The following is a 25,526-nucleotide window of genomic DNA, read 5'->3' as shown; positions in this document are numbered from 1 at the left end:
TGGATCAGCATAAGAATCAGACTGGAGTGTTCTTGTTTCAATATACTTTTCCAAGCCCTAGAGACTCAGATGAAGTAGGGGCTCGGAAATGCGCATGTTAACAAGCCCTCGGCTGGTGCTGACCCTTGGACCTGCCATGTCACTTTGGGGAACGCTGTCCTGCAGCCCTCTCCCCGCAACCTGTGTCTGTATTTTCCCATTTGGAACTCTGCCCATCAACAGCGCACTGTCAGGAAGTTGTCAATTAGAATTTTCTCTTTTGGGTTCTCCTCATGTCTGTCTTGATAGACAGGATGACACCAGTAATAGAACTGTGAGAAAGAAATGGTCAGACTTAAGTCTGTTTCTGTCTCTTAAACTGTGTGAGTTGGGACAACTCACTGAATCGCAGAAACTTTCATTTCCCTCATTCATCAAGAAGATGATGCCTGCACATCTGGTTTTTTTTTTTTTTAACATCTTTATTGGAGTATAATTGCTTTACAATGGTGTGTTAGTTTCTGCTTTATAACAAATTGAATCAGTTATACGTATACATATATCCCCATATATCCTCCCTCTTGCTTCTCCCTCCCACCCTCTCTATCCCACCCCTCTAGGTGGTCACAAAGCACCGAGCTGATCTCCCTGTGCTATGCGGCTGCTTCCCACTATTTTACATTTGGTAGTGTATATATAAGTCCATGCCACTCTCTCACTTCCTCCCAGCTTACCCTTCCCCCTCCCCGTGTCCTCAAGTCCATTCTCTATGTCTGTGTCTTTATTCCTGTCCTGCCCCTAGGTTCTTCAGAACCATTTTTTTTTTTTTTTTTTTTTTAGATTCCATATATATGTGTTAGCATACGGTATTTGTTTTTCTCTTTCTGACTGACTTCACTCTCTATGACAGACTCTTGCACATCTGTTTATCAAGCTTGTTTTGAGCCTTAAATGAAGTGATGGACATACAAGCATTTTATGAACTTATAAAATATACTGTTATTATTAAAGAGAAGGAAAACCTGTTGCCAAGATTGAGCTCACTTTGGCATATGCAGATTATTCATCTATTGGGTTATGTGTCATAATTTGGGAAGAAATAAACATTTGATCTCTGCCAGTGATTCCTGCTCTCCCTTGACACCCTCTACTCACACTTTCGGTGAATAATTGCTTTATGGCTTAAACTTTGTGAAGGATGTTTTAGGGACTCTGGTCTTAGTAGCATCTGCAGCCAAGAAGCTGATATGTGCTGTTTAATGTCAAGATCTTGAAACTTGTTTGTTTTGGTAATTGAAGCTATATTGAAGGGGCTTTTTTTTTTTTTTTTTCCTCCCCTTAAAGCAGGCACTCTATGTTAAATTCTTACTGGTGTTCCTTTGAGTCTTTTGCTCAAAGCAAAATGGTTGTTTCATTTATAGACTTATAATTAGAGAATTCAGTTATTTGTGGAAGTTTTTGCTGTGAGCAAGCAGAGGCACTCTACATGTTTATCACAAGGATATCCTGGCTGGCCCCAGTTTGCTTTGCAACTTGAATATGGATGTTTTGAATTGCCCATGACATGTGAGAGAGTGGCAAAGCTTCCAAAATTTTTCTCAGGTGGTGTATGCAGTGGCTCTTCACGAATAGGTTCATTTTACTTTTTGAAGGAAAAAAATGTTTTCTCACACTTCTTCGTCTTCAGCTAAACCACAAACTGGTGAGGAAAAAAACAACATCTCGCTTACCCATATTTTCGTGCTCTGTAAAGTGATATATAAATTTCCCAAAGAATATGTTTTGAGGGACAGATAAGCAAATTGAACTGTAAATACTGAGCTGTTTCTCTAGACTTTCATATGCTGTCTAACCTTAGATGTAAATATGTTTTTAAAAAATTGCTGATACTGATAAGTGGCATTCTTGTTGGGTGTTTGCAAAACTGATGTTACTCTGGGTGGAGTTTTAAATATTTAATCTGAGTATTTAAGCAGATTGTTTGGTGACTATTTTGGCCCATGGTAAAATGCCTTCCAGGACAGTCTTAAGCCTGGTATCAGTAATTTCTAAAACTCTCTCTGTCCAAGTCTAACTTGTGGATTCTAGAACTTCCAGAGTTTCCAAACACCCCTGATATCTGAGACTGTCCAATGTACAACAAAAAAGGCTTAATTCTAGTGTATTTTCAGCTGAGTCACAGGGTATAGAAAGAATTCCATTGTGTTCTTTGGAGTCTTTTATATTTATCCTACATTCATGTTTGCGTGACACTTGAATGAAAAAAACAAAAAACATTTTGCAGAGGCCAGTTCAGTCAAAGGGCTGAATGAGCCAAGGCCAGGCCACGCCAGCTCCCTATGTCCTGCCATCACGAATCATGACTCGTGGCCTCTGGCCAAAGTGTTTAATATTAGCACTTCTCTCACACATGAAAGGGAGGAAGCAGAGCTAGCATTTGTTGAACATGTCATAAGGGCCGGGCTCTGGGCTAGCTATCTTGCTGTCTTTGTTTCCTCGATTAACCAGTTCAGTGATGTGTCCAACATCTCCCATGCCTCACTGTCTTAGACTTTTATTCTCATCATCCCAAACCTTAATTCTCTCCATTACTTGGATTTTACCAATTATTTCTCAAGAAGCACAGAACCATACTTTTTCTTTTTTTTTTACCCACTAATGATCATGCAATTTATTTCTTGCTTTTTACCAAGAATTTAAGGTGATTTCTAAAAGAATGCACAGTACATCAAGACATACATTGCAAATGGGCAAGGAAGACAGAATAAAGTGGAAAGGGAAGCACAGGCCTGAGGTGATCTATGAGTCCTTGCCATGCTTTACTCCCTTTGCCAGCAGAGGACGTGGCCTTTCCGCCACAGCCGTGCCCAACTGACTCTTTCTGTCAGACCAGTAAGAATACTGCACAGACTACATTAAGAGCAGGTCAAGTTTCCCTCTGGTTTTCGCAAAACCCATGCATTTTACTGTATAGAAAAAAAGCACAGCTGGCTTTAGCTTTAGAAAACAAACAACCATAAAATATACACACTTATTCAGCACATATTCTTGTGTCCTAGGTTATGCCAGACTCCCATCATTTGGGCCACTCTATCTAATAGCCCAAAGAGGTTGGCTGTGTGCTCTCACTCCTCAACATGTGAGAACAGTCAGGTTGGAAAAGGGAGACTGATTTACCTAAGGCCCCTCTCCAAGCCAGGAATGATGTGGAGTTGGGCCATGATTCCTGTCTTCTGATTTCTAACCTGTGTTGACTCTTCACGGGGATTATGTCCGCTAAATTAGAAGTATGTGTAAACTACTGCCTTAACTGCAGTGAGAAGCAACAGCTGACACCAAGGGAGGTGTGCCCAGCAATCTGCACGGGGTAATCCCTACAGTTTAGGGGCAACTCCAAACAGCCCCACACCCTCATTAGCTCCAGAGGGTCTCAACTCTAATGGAGCCCAGAACAATTATTACATTTGTTACGATGACCTCACATGATCAAGAACAGCTTCATTTATGTTTGGTAGATTATACTTAAGAAGGCAATGGAGCTCTTTAAGAATCTAACCAATCAACTATACTTCAATAAAATTAAAAAAAAAAAAAAAAAAAAAAAAAAGAATCTAACCAGACTCACACGTTCGACACTGCCTTGCCCCAACTGAGGTTAATAGAGACGGACGGGAGTGAGCCCAGTGGTACATTCAAGTATCTAGATTGACCAGAAACTTGACAAGAGATGCAAAGAGATAGTATATCTGTTTAAGCAACATGCATTGAAATAGAAGATCCAGTATAGAAACATATATTAAATTTGTCTTTTGCATTTAATTACATGTAGAAGTGGGAGCATACTCATTTCTGCCTTTGAAGCAGAAGTGGGAACTAAGCAAAATGTTTTAGGCTATAAAAAATATATTTTGTAAAGGGTTTTTTGTTTTTGTTTTTGTTTTGTTTTTTTTGCATTTATACTCTAGAGAGGATTGTGTCCAGGTGTGTGTCTATCTATAAATGTACAGTGAACTATACTGTCCATTTAGTATAAAAACAAGCAAATAATTAGCTAAATTTACCTGTGCTGTGATATGGTGCATCTAAAAGTGTGTAAAAAGTGAGGATGTGGGAGGACTTCCCTGGTGGCACAGTGGTTAAGAATCCAGCTGCCAATGCAGGGGACACGGGTTCGAGCCCTTTCTGGGAAGATCCCACATGCTGCGAAGCAACTAAGCCTGTGCGCCACAACTAATGAGCCTGCGCTCTAGAGCCCGTGAGACACAACTACTGAGCCCACGTACCACAACTACTGAAGCCTGCATGCCTAGAGCCCATGCTCGGCAACAAGAGAAGCCACTGCAGTGAGAAGCCCGCGCACCTCAACTAGGGATAGCCCGTCAGCAGCAATGAAGACCCAAAGCAGACAAAAATAAATAAATTAGTTAATTAAAAAAAAAATTGAGGTTGTGGGAAATATTTTTTAGTAGCTTTTTTCCCCCAGTTTTTTAAAATGAGAAAATGACTTTTAGCATAAATAGCATTTAAAAGTCATTTCGAGCACTGACAAAACAAAATGTTTGTTTACATCTTAAGGCATATCTTCATCTTCTCTTGAGATAGAGAAAATAGGTATTTTTTAATATTTCTGAGAAAAGTTTTGGATATGAAATAGATGTGTAAAATTTTGTTCTGAATGAATTTTTTTCCTATCTAACATAGGAAAGTATTGGTCTAAACACGAATCATGTTGTGTTGATTAAAGAGGATGAGGAGAGACAGAAAAAATATTTTCTGAAAATTTAGTGGGTGTTTCCAAAATAACAGTCTGATGTCAGTTTCTTCTCCTCTTCGCTCTATATGTTTATTCACTAATGCTTGTATGTAAGCCATTGTGTAAATCACCTGTATAATGATCTTGCCTTTCCCTTGGCCTTCATCCCCTGTGTTTCAGGTGGGCCAGCCATGAGAGGGTACCTTGTGGCCATCTTCCTGAGTGCTGTCTTCCTCTATTATGTGCTGCATTGTATATTGTGGGGAACAAATGCCTATGGGTAAGTTTTATTTTTGCTGTTTAAAAATGACTACCAAACTGGTCTTTCACATAGACCTGCAAATGATATTAGAGGGACCTAGTAAAAAAAACAAAAACAAACAAATAAAAAACAAACCCTGTAACATTTTGAACCTTTTCTAGCTTTTCCATTATAAATTAGAATTTTACCATTCTAGTATCTTATACATTACATCTAACAGTTTAAATATTGATAAACAACAACATCTTTTTATTGACTTTTCAGTGAAGCAGTGGTGTTGACCATCTTTGGGACATCACATTCTTATTTATATAATTCATCTTTTTGAATTGATGGAGTAATTCTTAGACTCAGTGGCACTTGATTCTTAGAGTCTAAAATGCTTGGATAAGAGACTGTTGATAAAATGTAGACACTACATATGGTTCCTTTTGTTTAAAAATATTTGGTGAATAATGATGTATGTACAATTTGAAATGACTTTGACTTGAAATGTCACATATAAAAGTTGAAGAGGCACAGGTAGTTTTATTAAAGAGAAAACTTCTGTAATAAGATTTTTATCATTTTTCCTTTTTTTCTCTATTTTGAAAAGTACTTAGTTTGAATAAATTAATTGCAAATAAAAATTAGCTACAGTTTATAGCCTGAATAGAAATGACTAGAATTAATACCACACAGGACTTGATTTCCTTGCATTAGTCACAAAGCATGTGACAATCTAGAAAACTTCAAAATCAATTATATTTCTTTCAAAAAGGAGTAACAGTAGTTACTGATACATCACAACTCGTCAACTTATAATACAAGCTTCCTGACATGCATTTCCTGAATGAACCCAAATGATCTTTTTTTAAAACAAGGAAATTTTGACACGTTGAAGTAAAGTAAAATAGTTCACGGCTTCTAAGCAACAGGTTTTGTTTTTTAAAAACCAAAAGAGGGCTTCCCTGGTGGCGCAGTGGTTGAGAATCTGCCTGCCAATGCAGGGGACACGGGTTCGAGCCCTGGTCTGGGAAGATCCCACATGCCACGGAGCAACTGGGCCCGTGAGCCACAATTACTGAGCCTGTGCGTCTGGAGCCTGTGCTCCGCAACAAGAGAGGCCGCAATGGTGAGAGGCCCGCGCACCGCGATGAAGAGTGGTCCCCACTTGCCGCAACTAGAGAAAGCCCTCGCACAGAAACGAAGACTCAACACAGTCATAAATAAATAAATAAATAAATAAATAAATAAATAAAAGAACGTGAATTTCTTTAAAAAAAAAAAAACCAAAAGAAAATTCAGAACAGCATTGTAATAGGATAGGTTAAAGCTATGCTACCACATACAAAATTTTGCTAGAGTCAATCAAGTATAACACAACTTTTCTAACCAAAGGAAAACAAATCAAGAGATTAAAAAAATGATTCTGTCTAATCTAAAAGAAATCTACTGATTTCTACAAGTGTCACAAAGGGTTTGAGGTAGTGCAACTGTCTGTACTTTCCTTGTGGTGTGTTTAAAAAATGGGGGTGGGCTAGGGGGAGGGGAGAAGAAACGTTTTCTTGCTTCTGAAAGCAAAGAACTTATTGGAATTAGAGAATAAACTGACCATGCAAGTGTGTCCCTCCATTTGGCTGTCACTGGTGCTCATCTGCCAACCAAACATTTCCTTGCGTCCCACTGTGGCAACTGTCCTTTTAGGATTCAAGCCCACAGTTAAGGCTGGTCTGTTAGATTAACAACAACAAAAAAAGAGCACTGTCATCATTCAACCCTTTATACCTCCCTAAATTTCTTAACACCTGAATAAGTCCAAATACAGGATAGTCGATTAAGCATTTCTTTTTCTAAAAGCAAATCGAGTCACTCTCCTTTCTTGTTAATTTATGCTTTTTCTCATGAGAAAGATTTTTTTCTAGAAAAGTGAACAGATGAACCACAGTTTATATCTAAAAAATAAACTTGCCAAATGTTGCTGATACTAAAAACAGATTAGTTATTATGGGAGGAAAATTAGATAATCTAGATTAAATTGCATACTCAAAGGTGCATATAAAATGTTTCTTAGCATTAAGTTTTTGTTATAGTTCTACACTCGGGAGAAACATTAAGGAAAAAATCTTTCCCGATTATCTTCAATGTGGTTAAAAACAAAACATCTCGTACATAATGGTAATTAATATGAATTTGTTTTTACAAAGTATTCTAATTTACCAATTTCATAGTTAGATGGGGGTGGGGAGAGAGGCTCTCTTGTCCTTCTTCCTAACTTTGCAAATCCTTGAGCTAGGCTTTGCTAAACTACCATTCACACCGAGTGTGAGACCATCGTTACCGTGCTACTCTATCAAGAACATTCTAAGATATTTTCTATAATAAAGATAAATAGAGAAAAAGTTAATATACATGTTGCTGTATTCTACAATGTTTGCAACAAACTGTAAGCTAACATAGTTTGAACCAACAGTACCCTCAGTTATACAAAACAATTTTTCAACCCTGAGGATGGGTGATTCAAAAACACTAAAGGCATCAAATTAGACTATGTCTATTTCTCCTCAAAATATATTTTCAAAACTCAGAATTCAGAAGTCTGGTACTTTTGGAAATTCCTTTGCTTGAGTTTCCCAGATTTTTGCTCAGAAATTGCTACTATGTATTATAAATGTTTAAAAAAATTCTTCATCTTAATGCAAATGACCAGAGCAGAAAAGCTGACGTGGACAACAGGTTGGAAAACCCAAATCACTTAGCTTATAAATGTATAACGTAGTCCTGGAGGACAACGGTCTGTTAGTCTAGAGGTATCCTTTTTCCTATTGTCAGTCCTTCCGTGAGGAGTAAAGTTTTGATGACCTTTAAATCCTGAATGAGTGGTGAGAATAGGATGTCAAAATAAACCACATAAAAACTTCCTGTCTTAGACAAAAATTCGGTACTTTTTGCCAGTATTTGAATAGTAGATCCTAGATCATGTTTCTAGGTTTTGTTTTGTTTTACTAGATTAAAAAAATGATGCTTCTGCATTTAACTTCATCACTGGTTGATTGTAATGATCTTTATGGTCACTGGAAAAACCCAATGCCAGGTGGGTCGGTTTGGACACAAGTTTTGAGGTTTTGGACTTAAATAATGAGCCATAGATCTTAGAAGTCTGATTTTATACCACATGAGGATCCTACTGCAGGCATCTCTCCCTCCATCTCTGCCACTTCTGTCTCTGTCCTGTACTTAGTAATGGAAGAAAAGAACAGAAAAGAAAGCACGAAGTTTACTAGATTGCTAATTCCCTACAAATCCTATTCTTGGTCACAGGGGAAATGATAAAGAAGACAATGAAAAGGGTCCAAATTCAGCACATTTTTCTTGTCATCAGAATTTGAGGAACGTTCATGTCACTCCTAAGCTAACACATTACTCCAGACGCAGAAAGTATCGTGAAATTACCTCGGATGCTGGTAATTACCTCGGAGCTGGAAATTACCTCGTAACTTGCTTCCTTAAAAACTGTTTAAGACAAGTAATTGTCTTTTTTTAAGAAAAAACACCCACAGTCTTCACAATATCCCAAAATAGTTTGTTTTCTGGTTGAATAACCTTAGAAACCAAGTAATATCTTATACTTTATTTTGTCCTCTGACTATAATTTGGTTTTTGTGGCTTGGTGTGCTGGCCCACCATATTTATGTACCTTCCTTACATATAAATCAAGAGATTTTTGCCATTTGGGGTATTTACAAAAGATGATTCTCTGCATCTGGCCTCAGAGTTCAGAAACCGAGCAGTTTTAACTGCGGATTTTGTACCAAAAACAGTTTAAAATTGAGTCAATCCATGAAGGGTTTAGGCTGTTTCTCTTTGAATCCTGTGATTGCAGAAGAGAATTGATTCGTTTTCTTTTTTAGATTAATTCTCCACACAACTGATGATCGTTAATAGTTTTTTATATTAGGCTGTTTTGCTCTTTCCTGGCTGAGTCTGGATCCTGTCCCCTTCACTTGTTTTCATTGTTGTGCTCTGTCTTGTATCACAATACCCTTTGAAATTGTGGAGACAAGTGCTCCATTCAGGGGACACACAAGCGCCTAACCTGTGCCAAGAATAGAAGGGAGTTAGACATGTGACTCTGAATGGTGGGATTTGTGGAGTCCCTGGGGCACGGGCAGGGGCTACGGAATCTGGTCCGGGCAGTGTCTCTGTGGTGTTTGCTGCCCATGGGTGTGCCCGCGTGTGGCACGGAGGACCCACATAGCCGTGTGCATTTCTCAGGCTTTCAGGAACTTCTAAAACGTGAGTCTGGTCTTGGCTTCCACAGTGTGATGATCCTAGTTCTTCTCACAGGGTCCTTTGAGTCACTGCTCTTTGACCCTTCTGGGCCACTCGTCACCTCAGCCTTTTCCACTCTCTCTTGCTTTGCATTCATGAATCCTCAAATGTGTCCAGGACTTAGGAGAAGCTGCTGTCATACCTCAGGGGCTGCGGTGAGCGTTTCTATTCCCTGCCTGAGAAGCCTCTCACTGGTGGCACCACGTGGGTTCCCAGGGCGTTTTCTTCCCTTTGGGCCATCTTGCTAGTTCTGGTTTCTGACTGATGCTATTTTTGTCTCATAGGGTGCCACCTGTGGAAATGAAGAGGAGAAATAAGATCCAGCCTTGTTTGTCAAAGCCAGCTTTTGCCTCTCTCCTGAGGTAAAAATACAAAAGAAACCGTGGCACACAAAATGTTCAAAATGTGTTTGTAATCATTCTCCACACTTGTTTGCCTTTTTTCATGCAGATCTTAGCAGTGTAAGTACATAATGTGGTTAGCCTACATTTCAGGAAGAGCTTGACTATCCTGTGTCTTTTTGTGCTTTTAGTCAGAACTCTGCATATATTTTAAGAAAAGGCATTGAAGAACTCAGTCAGACCAGTATTCTTTTCACACAGGTGAGATTAGAGAGGTCTATTTGTGTTTGATCATAAAAGAGTGCACTGTCCTTTTAGGGTTTTCTTTCCCCACCCTTGTTTCCATGTTATTTTCCACCCTTGTTATTTAACTTCTAGGTTAAAGTTTACAGTAGATATTTTCCTTTCCCAGACTTTTAATGAACTACATAGAATGTAAATAATGATTGTTCATTATGGTTGTCAGGACTTGTAGAGAATTTACTCTTCCATCATAAATATTCTTTTCCTTTGTCACCACTGCTTTGATAGAGTGCTGGTCAAAATGCTTCCAGATTAATAGAAATCAATGACAGTCGGGTCTGGGCATGTTGAAGTGTGTAAAACACATACAGGCTTTTCAGCATTTTATCTTTTAAGGATCTAAAATTCATATTGTCTTTTCTTATTTTCTTTTATCGTATTACTGTATCTCTCCATGACTGGTTCTTAACCTTTTGGGGCTACAGGTCCCTTTAAAAACCAGCCAACCTTCTGGAAAACTTTAGATACATAAAATATTTTTACATCTGACTACAGGTGTGCCGCGGCTGCCTGTAGTCAATCTGTGGGTGTGTGTCCAGTTAGGACCACTGCAAAACTAGAAGAGTGATGTTAAACTTTTTTTTCTTTTTACCATGACCCATAGTAAGAAATACATTTTGCTTTGGAACTTAGTATTCATACATATTTATAATAAAAAAAAGAAAGAATTTTTACCTTTCCTACTCCAGATACCCTGTATTCTGTTCTATTCACTTTTTAAAAATGAGCTGATCATGACTCGCAAAATTGACTTCATGAGCCACCTATGGGTTGCAGACTGCAGCTTCAAAGTGCTACTCTAGAATCAAGGTACTCTTCAGCTTTCGAGAGAAAAGGCATTTTCTTTCTGAGAAAACCCAAAAGGGTTTAAGTATTTATGAAAGATTGCTCAGCAGGTGTGCAAGTCTGCACGTTTGTCACGTGAATAGTATTCCCTGGAGGCAGAGCTCCCTCCTTTGCAGTAGCCATCAGGAGAAGCTCTGCTGGGAAACCTGGCGGAGTTACCTGCAGTGCTATGAAGAGGACACCTTTCCTTAGCACTGAGCTTGGGTGTGGTTTCATCTTTGTCAGGTATGGGTTAGTGACTCCAGATAATAGTAACTTCACTTTTTATAGCTTCGGTTTCTTTGTCTCGTCCACTGAAAAAAAAAAAAAAAAAGCACAGCCTAAAAGTTGAGAATGTTTTATTTGGGGACCTTACTGAGGACTGTAGCCTGGGATGGCAGCCTCTCAGATAGCTCTGAGGGACTGTTCCAAAGAGAGAGGAGCCAGGATTTATAGGAGTTTCTGGGAACAAAAAAACAGGGAGTCGAACATCAAAAGATTACTGCTGGACTTGCCTGGTGGCGCAGTGGTTAAGAATCTGCCTGCCAGTGCAGGGGACACGGTTTCAAGCCCTGGTCCAGGAAGATCCCACATGCCGCGGAGCAACTAAGCCCGTGCGCCACAACTACTGAGCCTGCGCTACAACTACTGAGCCTGCACTCTAGAGTCCATGCTCTGCAACAAGAGAAGCCACTGCAATGAGAAGCCTGCAACGAAGAGTAGCCCCCGCTCACTGCAACTAGAGAAAGCCCATGTGCAGCAACGAAGACCCAATGCAGCCAAACATAAATATAATAAATAAATTTTAAAAAAAATTACTGCTAATTAAAGAAAAACCAGACATCTCAAGATAATGAATTTACCCCTTTTCTATGTGTGGGAAGATGCAAGAAACTGTATTATTGGAATTATCCCTTTGATACGCACCTCAGCTATCTGGGGCCAGTATCCTGTTTTCCTTCCTCCTGAATTCCCCTCAGGGTGCACAGGTGGGGGGGCAGCTGCAGTAGCCGAAGGCTTGATGGGCTTCAACATCCTTTGTTTACTGAAATGGCAGGCCACGTTCTTTGCCACAGTGCTTAACGATTATTTCGTTTAGAAATAAAATGTTAAGTCACCTAGTACAAGGTCTGACTGGCAGTAGACGTTAATCATCAGTTACCATCATTATCACTCCCACCAGCTCCGAAGAATAGTGTCCTTTATTGCTTTCACCTCAAGGTGCAAAGTCATCTATGGTTTACTTTCCCAAGGAAGCCTGGGAAGATCTTGAATCTCCTCTCAGTCTTAAGTCAGGTGACCTGACACTTCCTCTTCCCAGAGCAGATCCTAAGCTTAGGGATCAACCCTGATACAGATAATGACCTTTTTAAGTTGGCTGGACCCCTGAGGCTGCTAACACTTGTCACAACTGAATCTAGCACACACACCCTTCTCGAGTAGGAAGGGCTGGTTTCTCACCTCTTTGCTTAGTCTGAATATGGTGTAAGTTCTTAGCTCAGCTCTAAAGATCTTGAGCTCCTGTGACTTGCCAAGGTTAGTGGTTCCTGGGTAGCAAAGCCAGGATCAAGCTGAAGCTAATTTGTCCCTACCCTACTGCTGTTTATTTCCATTTTGTCATGCAGCCTCTGAAACCCCAGGGGCGCTCTTATCTCCACCTGCAATTTTTATACTAAGGAAGATCAAAACTGATAATGCCGGAAAGAAGGGGCCATGTGTTGGGGATGGGATAAGGATTAGCTTGACTTGCTCTGCAGTACTTAGTCCTGGTAGGTGGAAATGGCATTTTAATATGTGCTTTACCTCTTCCTTATCTCGCTCTCTTTATTTTTTGATGTGGACGTTTTCAAAGTCTTTATTGAATTTGTTACAATATTGCTTCTGTTTTATGTTTTGGTTTTTTGGCCCGGAGGCATGTGGGATCTTAGCTCCCTGACCAGGGATTGAACCCGCACCCCCTGCATTGGAAGGCGAAGTCTTAACCACTGGACCACCAGGGAAGTCCCTGTTCCTTCTCTTTAATTAAAAAAAAACTTATTTCTTTCTACTTCGTAATGGTCCCATAAAGAATTAGTTTGGAGTTGAAATTCATTCAGTCATTTCTCTTTTTTAAAAAATTTGTTTATTTATTTATGGCTGTGTTGGGTCTTCGTTTCTGTGCGAGGGCTCTCTCTAGTTGCGGCAAGCGGGGGCCACTCTTCATCGCGGTGCGCGGGCCTCTCACTATCGCGGCCTCTCCCGTTGCGGAGCACAGGCTCCGGTCGCGCAGGCTCAGTAGTTGTGGCTCACGGGCCCAGTCGCTCCGCGGCATGTGGGATCTTCCCAGACCAGGGCTCGAACCCGTGTGCCCTGCGTTGGCAGGCAGATTCTCAACCACTGCGCCACCAGGGAAGCCCCCATTCAGTCATTTCTTAAATGTATGTTGTCTGCCTACTCTGTGCCAGGAGCTAAAAGTGAGGGAAAAAACAGAGGCGCCTCATCAAACATTGTTGTCTGAGAGAGTACCTGAGTGGAGCAGGGGGGCAGGGCAGGCAACAAGAAGACAAATACCCGTGGTTCTTGTTCTTGAGTAAATTTTAACTTAATGACCTCAGGAAAGAGTTCAGTTCTAGCTACCTCTGACTTTCAGTGTGTTTTTATTTTCACAGCTGACAACAGCTTTATGGTACGTTTTCTTTTGGGAGTGGATCAGCATCTGTACTTCTACTTTCCCTTATTTCTTCCTTTATCTCTCCCTGTAGATGGCTGTCACTGGTGTTTGCTGGTTTTTAAATTTTGTGCCCCCCCCCTACTCCCCACTCAAAGCTGTTACATAATTTTGGTTTTACTACTTGGAAAGCGTTTCCCTTCCGGGTGTGTAGTTCCAGTGCACATCCCCTTGTAGGTAATATTTAAATAGTGTTTAAGATGATTTTTAAAGAATCTTAAAAATAATTATACATTCACGTATAGTTAATACAACAATAGGAATGACATACTACAGTTATTTACAGTTCTGATTTTAAAAACATGCAAATATTATACACATTTGGGAAAATCATTCTTCATCCTTTTCTTCCAGGTTTCATCAGTTTCACCCTTTTCTGTGTGCAGCTGATTTTAAAAATACTGCTTCCTTGTATGGTAGCGATAAGTTTGATTTGCCCTATGGGATAAGAACATCAGGTCAGTAATATTATTCTTACCCTGCCCTATTAATATGAGTGGTGTTTGATGTGAATCACATGTTTATATAATTTTAAGGCCTTTTAATCTTTCTGTTTCATAATGATTCCTAAGGATAAGATTTGGGGATTGGGTGAAAGGAATTAAATTTTAATACATAAATCCCCATTCATTTTGAGTCAGTGTGGAATAAAAGAATGACAAAAGGTAGATTTTTTTGTTTTTGAGAAACTGCTTTTCACTTTTGTTTTGCCACTGTATTATTCATGAGTTTCAATGCCTTACTTTATTCCAATTCAGAATTAGCAAGACAACCCTGTGGGTTAACTTCCTCCCTATTTCCCATTTCACCTCTTTACCTATGAGTTTTATTTTATGTCATCAGCACATTCTAGGTCCTTGGTCAATCTTTTAATTTAATCAGAGGATATTTTATTTTTGCTAAATTTGGAGAGAATTACTCCATTTACTAATGATGAAACGATTTTCCCTCTGCTTGGTGACAACTGCTTTGCCTTGCACAATTTTATAGTCTAGATTTTGAGAGACCCTGAAAGCCTAGGAGGTGACAAGCCTGTAGTTTCCTGAGTTAGACTTTCCTTATTCAGCTGATCCTGGTGTGTGTGTGTGTGTGTGTGTGTGTGTGTGTGTGTGTGTGTGTGTGTGTGTGTGTGTGTGTTTAAAATACATTGCAGAGAGTTTGATAATCTAATAGGTTTAAAGTTGCAGAATATTGATTTCTATACCGATGTCAGTTTCAGAATCATCTGATATGATTAATTTTTGGTTATGATTGTTTTTAGATTAAGCATCTTATTTTTCTGGGGTTTTTGGAGAATGTCCGTAGAGCATTTACCATTTTGAGTGAGCCTGTTAAGTAGTGCTGGCTAATTGCAGTTGTAACATGAATTTTCACCACAGAATAAATCACAGGTGGCCATACCAGTTTGAAGTGGGTTTTGGGGAGGGCAGTAGATAAGGTGGTTTACTGTGTACCTAAGAAGTCATGATTGCTTTTATTCATAATACTCCCATTTGTTTTCTAGCCGAATACTTTCGACTTGCTCTTTCAAAACTGCAGAGTTGTGATCTCTTTGATGAGTTTGACAAGTGAGTTTGTTTTCTTGCTTCTGTTTTACTATTAGTTTTAGCTAAGTTGATTCAAAATACGTACCCCAGTGTAAAATATATTCACTCAGGAAGATTCCATAGCTTTTGTGCATAACTAAAATGCCTAGGAGTTATTTCTATGACACTTGAAGTAAACAAACTACAAATATAGTTTAGAAGTTGCATAATTGGTTGGCTCAAAAGATTGCAGACAGTCTTGATGATGTGCCATGCTAGTCCCAAGTCAGGACATTTTTAACCCACGTTCATCTTTTCTAAGTTGTTGTTACTGAAGAATTAATTCACACTCCCTGTTAATCAGCTCACAGCCTCCTTCCATGGCATGGTTCCCATACCTTCCCATACATCTTCTAAACTGCTCCCTTATGAGGATCTTTTCTGTTTCACTTGAATATTGGATTTCAGAAGCAGCTCTCTTCCTTTTATTCAGAATTACATTTGAGGGAAGTGAACAGCTTGCTTAGATACACATTTTCTTTTTTATTTATTTATTTATTTATTTATTTATTTATTTATTTATTTATTTATTTATTTATTTATTTATTTTTGGCTGTGTTGGGTCTTCGTTTCTGTGCGAGGGCTTTCTCTAGTTGCGGCGAGCGGGGGCCACTCTTCATCGCGGTGCGTGGGCCTCTCACCATCACGGCCTCTCTTGTTGAGGAGCACAGGCTCCAGTCGCGCAGGCTCAGTAGTTGTGGCTCACGGGCCTAGTTGCTCCGCGGCATGTGGGATCGTCCCAGACCAGGGCTTGAACCCGTGTCCCCTGCATTAGCAGGCAGACTCTCAACCACTGCGCCACCAGGGAAGCCCTAGGTACACATTTTCTGACTACAAAAGGCAGTTTAGTTTTTAGAAAAATTTGGTGTCCATTTAATCCCTTAGGAATTGAGTTGCCAAAGACAGACTTCTTAGCAAGTCAACTTATTTTACAGAGGTGGACTTATTTCACAAAGTTTTAAGCTGTACTTTAGAATTTGGCCAGTTGTCCAGTGGGATGAGAAGGGTGATCTGCAGCTGTGAGGCCTCCATTAAAAAGGAAAATGGCAGAATTCCCCCTCTTATCCAAGAGAATAGAGGTGCTTTTTGGTGGGTGCAGAAATGGGGGTAGTAGACGGAGGTGTGAAAATGGAGATAGTTCACAGAACAGAGCTGGAGGAGCAGTGCTAGATTTTGTCTGAATTTATCTAATTTTTCTCTGTCAGGGGCCCAGATTATTGAGGTGTAGATTATATAATAATGCTGGTTCATTTCAGTTTGTACTTTTTATAATTTAAAACTATGCCATCAACCTAATCAATTTCAAGTTTTGATCACATATCCACAGCAACCATATACATTCTTTTCTAACCAAAATTTATACAGCTCTCATCTGTAGGATATTGCTTTATGCAGACCTTTGGCATGTGTGCTTTTTATCAATTCTCTCTAATTTTTACAACCACCCTGCAAAGTATGGTTGATGATCTCCATTTTTTAAATTGAGAAACTGAGGCCAGGCCAACATATGTAGTTTGTTAGAGCTGGTAAATGTCAGAGCCAGGATGTGAACCTGGGTGGGTCCATCCCGGGCTGGATGTTTGACTTAACAGTGATAATGGTTATACCTTAAATAATTGTAGCAGGTATCTGCAAAGCTTTGAAAAAAATCCTTGGCCCTGTAAATGTGAGATACTGTTAGGATTCTTTTTTTTTTTTAATTAATTAATTAATTTATTTATTTCTGGCTGTGTTGGGTCTTCGTTTCTGTGCGAGGGCTTTCTCTAGTTGCGGCAAGCGGGGGCCACTCTTCATCGCGGTGCGCGGGCCTCTCACTATCGCGGCCTCTCCCGTTGCGGAGCACGGGCTCCAGACGCGCAGGCTCAGTAATTGTGGCTCACGGGCCTAGTTGCTCCGCGGCATGTGGGATCTGCCCAGACCAGGGCTCGAACCCGTGTCCCCTGCGTTGGCAGGCAGATTCTCAACCACTGCGCCACCAGGGAAGCCCTGTCAGGATTCTTGATGGGACGTGACTGGAACTTTTGTTCTTGCCTGTTTTTTTTTTCTTTGACAAGTTTTTTTTTTTTTTAATTTTTATTTATTTATTTATTTTTGGCTGTGTTGGGTCTTCATTGCTGCGCACGGGCTTTCTCTAGTTGTGGCGAGCGGGGGCTACTCTTCGTTGCGGTGCGCAGGCTTCTCATTGCGGTGGCTTCTCTTGTTGCAGAGCACGGGCTCTAGGCGCGCGCGGGCTTCAGTCATTGCCTGGTTTTTATCTTAGAACTAGCTGTGCTTTATTTAGTTGCTTTCAGAGCCTCTTCCTGCACAGGTGTTCATCATCTGTATGTGCCTCACCCAGACCACCTCCTCTCTTCTTGCTGACTTGGTCTGGCTGCTCCCCACCCTTTCCTCCTGCCCCCCACTCCCACCATCAACCCACATCGGGTTCTCAGCATCACTAGCATTGGGAGGGAGGTGGGTGTGGGTGGTGAGGAAGGACGGAAAATCATGCTGATTGCACAAAGGTTCTTGCGTCTGAAGTTGTTAAGAGATGGAAGTACCGTCAATGTACAAGCAGAAACTGTGCAGGTGTACAGTGAATGGAGACTATCCCTGTAGGATCCTCCCAGAGTGAGGGCAGTGATGCACTAGACACTCAGCATTGCTGAATTGCTTGTGTGATGTGTGCAAACTTGGTCCCTAGAGACTTCGGAAAGAGTGTTTTGAAAGTGGATAAGAATATACTTGTGACACTATTATCTTCATTTAGATATTAACTTTTAGGAGGAGTTCACGTGTAATAATAAATTTTGCCTGCATTTTAAGTAAGTCATTCTACATTTGTCTGAAACCCACAGTACAATCCAAAGATCATAACAGGCCAGCCCATGCCTGAGCAATAAATATATTTTAAGTAAACCCCAGAAAGGCAGAATACACTAACCTGCCTATCACTGCCTCGGAGTCAACTCAGTCTATCCCCCCAAATAACCTTATACATTTCCCATCTCTCTCTCTGCCTGGGGAAATGCTGTAGAAGAAAGAGGCGTGAGAACAGTCTGTCCTTCTCTGGCAGAGGATCTGGACCGCCCTTAGTTGGGGAGTCCTCCCTGAGCCCTCGCTGTGGATCCGGGAGCTGTGGCCCTCGTGTACCAGGAGGAAGCCTTGCTGGCCGAGGCTTGCTCACTCTCTGTAGGGGTCTGTAGGTCAGAGAGGAGGGGCTCAGGTGCAGAGAGGTGAGAACCTCATTTTCAAGTCCCTTCCCCCTTTGGCTGTTCTGTTCACCTTCTATCCTCTTTGTCCCTCCCAGAAAGGTTCAGACATTTTTTTGTTGTTTCAAATCTGAATCCTTTACTTATCTCATTTAGCATGTGTGATGCCCTTGGTTGGGATAGATTTTACTGTGAATGGGAAAACTCCAAATATCAGTTGCATTTGCAATATACAACTTTTCCTCTTTCTCACAATTGTCATGTAAATGAAGCCTGCAGGTAAGCAATCTCAGGCCAGCTTAGCAGTTGTTGATCATCAGAGACCAAGGCTTCTCTATTGTGACTCTGTTATTCCTCCTTATGGTCCAATCTGATGGCTGGACTTCACCAGTCATGTGTACATTCTGGCCAGCGGGGAGGATGAAGGGGGAAGGGCATGCCCCCAGCCATTAAGACTTGCCTCCTTCTTTAAGGACATTTCCCAGAAATTACATATAACACTTTATTACAGCCAGTGATGTGCTGGAGCCTGTTGGTACCAACTTGCGAGAGCTGCCGCTCTTCCCCAGTCCGTGTTCAGTGCCATCAAGGTAGAAGCTTGAAATTAGCCATGGTGGGAGTATATTTATACCATGGAAATTGGCAAACACTGCAAACTAGGGCTTCCCCATCACCCCCGTCTCTCCCAAAGAGGACTGATTGTTAAAAATTTGCTAGCAACCACCAATTATATCCCATTGGCTAGGGGTATAATCACAAGGCCTTTCTGGAAGATAGACTGGAAAATGTAGCCTCTATTCCATGTGGCTGTGTACCCACCTTAGAGAGAGAGAGAGAGAGAAAGTCCTATTTTAAGAGACAAATGAAACATAATTATTGAGGGGCAAGTAGCAGTCTTTATCAGTGTCGTCCACCATTTTCTGTTTCTGTGCCTGGAAATATTCAAGATTCTGAAGTCAGTTACGTAACACTATACCAACCTAGCTCGGTGCTTGAAGCAGCCAACTGTGGTTTCTCTCTTGGAAATGAAAGCTGTTGAAACATATTGGTGTTGCAGATCATTTCGAAGCGGGGTTTCTTATGAGGTCTTATTTATGCCACCTTTGTAGGTAATGTGAGTAAAGTAACTCAGTGAGGCAGAGAGAGCCTTTTTCTAAAGTCGCTACCATGAAGAACTTGGGCCAGAAATAAAGAGGGAAGGGAACAGGAGTGTGCATGTTTGGCCATAACTCTGTGTGGAAGAGCCCAGGAGAAGAAGCCCATGCTGCTTCTTTGCTCTACCTCCCCTCTTCCCTAACCCCTCCATCCCACACCCCCCCCCCCACCAAATCTGTTCTTTTTCAAAGTTTTTGGTCACTTAGTAATAATCGTAATAATTTGCCTCCCTTCTTGTAATCACATCTGTTAGAAAAAGTATTTTCATTATAGAAAGTTGCCTTTCGCCCTAATTTTGTGATAGGAGTTCTCAATTTTCCCTGTGAAAAGATGAGAACACATGATAGGCCATTTACATACCCCATTGTATTTTATTATTTTAGTTATCTTTTTGGTATGTATTTTTTTTTAATATAAATTTATTTATTTATTTATTTATTTATTTTTGGCTGTGTTGGGTCTTCATTTCTGTGCGAGGGCTTTCTCTAGTTGCGGCAAGTGGGGGCCACTCTTCATCGCGGTGCGCGGGCCTTTCACTATCGCGGCCTCTCTCGTTGCGGAGCACAGGCTCCAGACGCGCAGGCTCAGTAGCTGTGGCTCACGGGCCTAGTTGCTCCGCGGCATGTGGGATCTTCCCAGAGCAGGGCTCGAACCCATGTCCCCTGCATTGGCAGGCAGATTCTCAACCACTGCGCCACCAGGGAAGCCCGGTATGTATTTTTAATAGAGGGTTAATCTTGGGCTTTTTCCTTTATATTCTTTCTGAGTTTCTCTCCTGAGCAATGGTCCAGCAGGTTGGGATGGGGTGAATACTGAGGCTGCTAAACTGTTCCCTAAAGAATCCCAGTTACCTCACCTCACCTGTTCCTGCTCAGTTGTGTGGACTGAGGGCCAGACCCAAAAGCACAGTAAAGTCACAGAGAGGGTCAGAGGCAGGAAGGATGGAGATCGTTAGTCCAGTCCCCTCATTTTAAACATGACAGGACTGAGGTCCATAGAGGTTAAGAGGTCTCCAGACTTCCACTCTTCTCCAGTTCCTCCCTTTGCATTTAACCAGCAGCGCAAAAACAGAAGACTCCACAATTAAATGTCTTAGACTGAGTGTCATCTGAAGAGGTAAGGGGGAGAGAATTCTGGAACTGTGAATTCTTTTGGGTATATTCTTTAGGATTTCCAGGGCTATAAATCGCACCCCCCCCCCATTATGTAATGTGGCTTCCACCTTTGTCCTTAACCTCAAACCATTTTTAATACTTTGACAGGGCTAAACTAAAACACCTCCAGGGTACATGTGTAAATTCACCGAAACAGATGTACCTTAAATAGGGGTTTTCGTTTGTTTGTTTTTTTGTGGGTTTTTTGCCCCTTAAAGATAAATGATCTGGATAGAATCTTCTCTGAATAGATACTAGTGAAAAAGTTTTCTTTTCTCAACTCTCTTCCTGAAGATCATGCACAGTAAATATGCCAGTTGGCCTTCTCTGTCATTTGCCGCTGAGCCAGAGGATCCTAAGTATGGGGAAAAAAAAAGTCTCAAAGAAATGTTGACAAATCATTTTTTTTTCTTGTTCAGGTGAAATTCACGCAACATAAAGTGAACCGTTTGAAAGAGAACAATTCAGTGGCACTTAGTGCATTCACAGTATTGTGCAACCACCTTCTCTAGCTAGTTCCAAAAAGACAAACCATTTAAAAACAATGATTAATCTTTTCGTGTTTGTTTTCTTTTCCATGTTCCTCCTTTTATGGGAATACTCAAACTAGCCGTCTGACCAGAACTTCGGCAGCAGAGGAGCGATGCTAAGGATAGAAAAGGATAGCTTAGAAAAGTTTGTTTTTATTCTTTTGTCGGGGAGAGGGGAGGGCAGGTGGTGGGCATGGGCCATCTGAAATAGAGGGGCGGTACTGGTGAAAAGTTGCTAGAGTCAGCGGGTCAGGCGTAACTGCCCTGGGACCTTGGGCAGGTTTCGGAGTTTCTGAACCTTGGTTTTACAAAAGAGGAGGTGGATCTGTATATGCACATTATACCGATGTCAGCTTTACTAGTTAATAAAGTTAAGTTAATAACTTAAATCAGTGTAACCACTGGAAGAAACTGGGTGAAGGTTACACAGGACTTCTCAGTACTATTTTTGCAACTTCCTGTGAATCTAGAATTATTTCAAAATAGAAAGCTTAAATTGAAAACATATAACCACGTGAAACTTGTGCATGAATGTTCATAGCAGCATCGTTCATAATAGCCCCAGAGTGGAAACAACCAAATGTCCAGCAACTGCTCAATGGATAAATTAAATGTATAGCCATACAATGGAATGTAATTCAGCCATACAAAGCAACACAGTACTGATTCCTGCTAGAGCATGAGTGAATCTTGAAAACATTTTGCTCAGTGAAAGCAGTCAGTCACAGAAGATCACATATTGTATGACTCCATTTATATGAAATGGCCAGGATAGACAAATCTATAGAGATAGAAAGTGGATTAGTTGTGCCACAGACAGGGGTTGGGATGGGGGTGGAAATGGAGAGTGACCGCTACTGGCTGTGGGGTGTCGTTGTCGGGTGATGAAAACGTTCTGGATTGGATAATGGTGATTGTGGCGCAGCTTTGCAAATATGCTAAAACCTGCTGAATTTTATTATTTAGATGGGTGAGTTTTAGGGCATGTGAATTATAGTTCAATTTAAACAAAAGCTGTTAAAAAGGAGGGGGGATGGTTGAGGTGCCCTCTAGATTCCTTTCTAGCCACTTTGTTCAGAGGGCACCATGATGCCACACCTAGGACAAACGGTTTGGAGTGACACACCTCTAGTTCTCTTGCCATCGTTTCCCTACGCTGTCGCCGTTGATTTCTCAGGACTCGGTTCCTTGTTAATCTCCAAAGCACAGCTCACACAATGTGGCCGTGCTTTTTTATGAACTTCACTAGTGATTGAGGATATTTTCAGGGAATTGCATCACAGAGAAAGAATACTTAAAATGTGCCCATGTTATGAGGTCCTGACCCTTCCTGGCTGTGTGTGGAGCTCTGTAGCACCAGCTTGCACCCTGGTCCTGGGGATTGCTGCTTTCTCCTCAGTGGGAGCACACCCTCCCACAGCCAGAGCAGCGAAATCCTGGGTCACAAAATCTCTGCTCTCGCTTAACGTACAGGAACCAGCTCTCCACCCCTGGCCATCACCATCGCATTCCGCAAGCCCGCCAGATTCTGTGAAGAGTGCTTGAGTCCTGCATAGGTGGTTATAGAGTAACTAAACATAAATATCTTACTTAATGGAAGCACCTGTGTTAAGTCAGTTGCTTGCTAAATGGATGGGGATTTGCGAAGGCTGCCTAGTTGCTCACCCAGGCAGAATCCATTATGTCAGCAGTGGCAGAGCCAGGTTACACTGGCAACCAGCCAGAGTGGGAGCATGGTCTTTGACAACTTAAGACGTCAGCAGTGTATTTATTGAAAAGAGCCCAAGCTCTATAAGGGATATCAGTGTCCGCATCACTGCTCTGGCCATCCTCCTGCTTTGCAGTTTCTCTATAAGGCAGCGTTTTCAGCCAGGAGGAGGACTTGAGGGTGAGGGGAGGTTGTGATTCTACACCAACAAAGTAGTCATTTGTGGCAGAGAGGAACACATACGTGTTCTGTAGCAACTGCTGTGGTCAGATGTTGGATAGTGAGAGATACAGAACCCATGGTACACATGCGGGAGGAACTGACAGATGGCTCTGTGCGACATAGGTTAACAACATTTGAGACCTCAGTGATTCCCTTACTTCGTAAAAGGGCATGCTGAGATCCAAGAGGTTAGGTCATGAGGCCAGGGTCCCAGAGGTGCTGAGTAGGGGAGCTACAGCTAGCAGTGAGGTCTCCACCCCGGTCCAGTGCACAGGGTTTTAGGATCTCCGGGCTGCCAGTAGCACTATTCCTAACTAAGCGTGATTTGAACTAAGTGGATGTTTATCATCTCCCATATCACATAGATGTGTGGATTCAGATGTATAGAATCAGGTTTGTGGCTCTAGCTCGCAGGGCAGGCCACGTATGGCTGCACAGACTGGATTGCACAAACCGAGGGAGTGCCGACGTACTGGGTACCACCTGCACGTCTGTATGGATTGGCTCCGGTTATGGGATTGAATTAGTGGCTCAGTAATGTCAGGGCAGCTTCTTGGTGGCTCTCTCTGGCTTTCCCTCTTAGGTGCAAGATGACTGCAGCTGCCCTAACCTTGTTATCACATGTCAGTATCTAAGCAGAAAGGACGGGTAGATAAAATCAGTGTTCTGCTCAAACCATTCTCTTCCTGGGGGTAAAATCTTTTCCAGGGCATTTAACAGACTTCCCTAATATCTTATTGCCCAGGGATGGTTCACGTGACCACATCTAAACCAACCATTGGCACAGGAATACCCTCACCACTGTTAGGCTTGTGAAAGCAGGGCTCTGCCAGCAAAGGTACAAGGGGTAATGGGTGCTGGGAATATGACCAGTGGGATCTGCCAGAGATTGCTACATTGAAGATAGAGTGATACATTTTAATGTATACTATGCTGCCGAAAGGAGTCATACAGCATTTAGAAAAGAAGACAGATCACAGATCACTGGAAGTGGGCAGTTGAAGTTTACTTTCTCTATACTGATGATGATGTTTCACTCTGCATAGGCCAGTAGCTCTTCTGGATCTGCCTGACTTGATGAGAAACACGGCTTTCACCTAGGGGAAGTGTGACCTCTTACCATTACTATTTCAGCAGCTTTCCAGATTTTCCATTAACAGGTTCAGGCACTCTGGAATGATCTTGTTTTCTGGGTGAGCAATTTGAGGCACATGGATTTCCCTACCTGTTTCCAGAGTGGAGGAAGGAAGAACAGCTACCTGTTTCTCCAGCTACAAAGTCACACTTAAAGTCACAACCAAATCAGTTTCTAAAATGCACAACCTGTGAATCAGGAAGTTTTAGATTGGAGGATGCAGAAATATAAATATATTTATAAGTAAAATATAAATATAAATATAAATAAATATAAAATTTTAGATTAGAGGTTGCAGAAATATAATATTCTTGCCCATTAGGGATTCACAATTCACTGCAGCTGTTTGTGAATGAAAGTTGTGTTAATTAAATATCTTGAAGTTATACAGTCACCCAAAGGACACTGGAAGTTATTGATTCACACTAGGGAAACAGGGGAAGCCAGGAGCCCAGGCCAGGTGGATGAAGCCAAGGAGGGAATGAATCACTCCTTTGGTAATATGCGGGTACCTGCTGCGGAGGGAGGGAAGCAGTGAATTACAAGGTATGTGGTTCAGACCGTGGATCTGTTCCATTTCACATTTTCCAGCATCATGGGGGCACTGTGAATACCAGCGGCAGAGAAGATGTTATTGCCTAAGAGTCGTCTTAGGCCCACCCCTAGAGGAGTTTCTAGTGTCATGTATGATATTCAGAAACATGTGTGGATCTTTGCAATATCCCTTGCCAAGAGGAAGAGTAAAATTTCATTGACGAGATTTCCTTTTAAAGGCATCAGCAAACTTTTCCTGTGGTGAAGGGCCCTCCCCTTTCCACCTGCCCCCTACAAAGCTGACAGAGAAAAAAACAGAAAGTGAAATTTTAAAAATGCGGTGACCATGGAACTGTAAAGCGTCTTTGGAACTGGAGTTCTCTGGAGTGAGGCAGTGTCCATATGACTTCTCTCCATTCTTCCCAAGCGGGAGGAGGCCGGAGAGGCTGAGTGGAAGGAATGACCCTCCCTCTGGAACCAGTCCTTGGGGCTCCTGTGAAACAGATCTGCTTGCACCCTTAACTCCCCCTTTTCTTCTGGCTGGAAGGCTTGTTAGGGTTTGTGAGAGGAGGCTCAGGACCTGGAGTTTGAGAGGGGACCAGGGATGTGACCTGAGTATGACAGATGGTAGCTTCTTGTATTGCGATGCTCTTTTGGCCACACGTGATCTGGGGCTTGATTACCAACTGTAATCCCGCCTGATACAGATAACACTGAGGGAAACTTCTGGCTGAGTGTTTATGGAACTGGCTGTGTCTGGGACTGAGCTGAGTTCCCTCTTTCTGGGGTCAACTTCAGAGATTAGGCCTGTGGGGCAGGAGTCCTTTGTG

At 41.6% G+C, this 25,526-nt stretch overlaps 1 protein-coding gene across 6 annotated transcripts in view; it reads left to right on the top strand.

Moving 5' to 3' along the window:
• The window catches only part of ST3GAL6 (ST3 beta-galactoside alpha-2,3-sialyltransferase 6), a 78,851-nt gene that overhangs the window by 36,976 nt on the left and 16,349 nt on the right, over nt 1-25,526 (top strand). For 5 of the 6 annotated variants that reach the window (XM_068546873.1, XM_068546872.1, XM_068546871.1 and 2 more), the window contains 4 exons: nt 4,913-5,012; nt 9,590-9,667; nt 13,836-13,939; nt 14,986-15,049. In XM_068546873.1, coding sequence (XP_068402974.1) covers nt 4,924-5,012; nt 9,590-9,667; nt 13,836-13,939; nt 14,986-15,049 — 335 coding nt within the window. In that variant the 5' untranslated portion in view covers nt 4,913-4,923. The remainder of the gene's footprint in view (nt 1-4,912; nt 5,013-9,589; nt 9,668-13,835; nt 13,940-14,985; nt 15,050-25,526) is intronic. The other variant, XM_068546874.1, reaches the window with a different exon arrangement.

This window comes from Eschrichtius robustus, chromosome 6 (assembly GCF_028021215.1).
Source record: "Eschrichtius robustus isolate mEscRob2 chromosome 6, mEscRob2.pri, whole genome shotgun sequence".
Lineage (NCBI taxonomy): Eukaryota > Metazoa > Chordata > Mammalia > Artiodactyla > Eschrichtiidae > Eschrichtius > Eschrichtius robustus.
The sequence above is the reverse complement of the archived record's forward strand: the minus strand, read 5'-3'. Positions and strand labels throughout refer to the sequence as shown.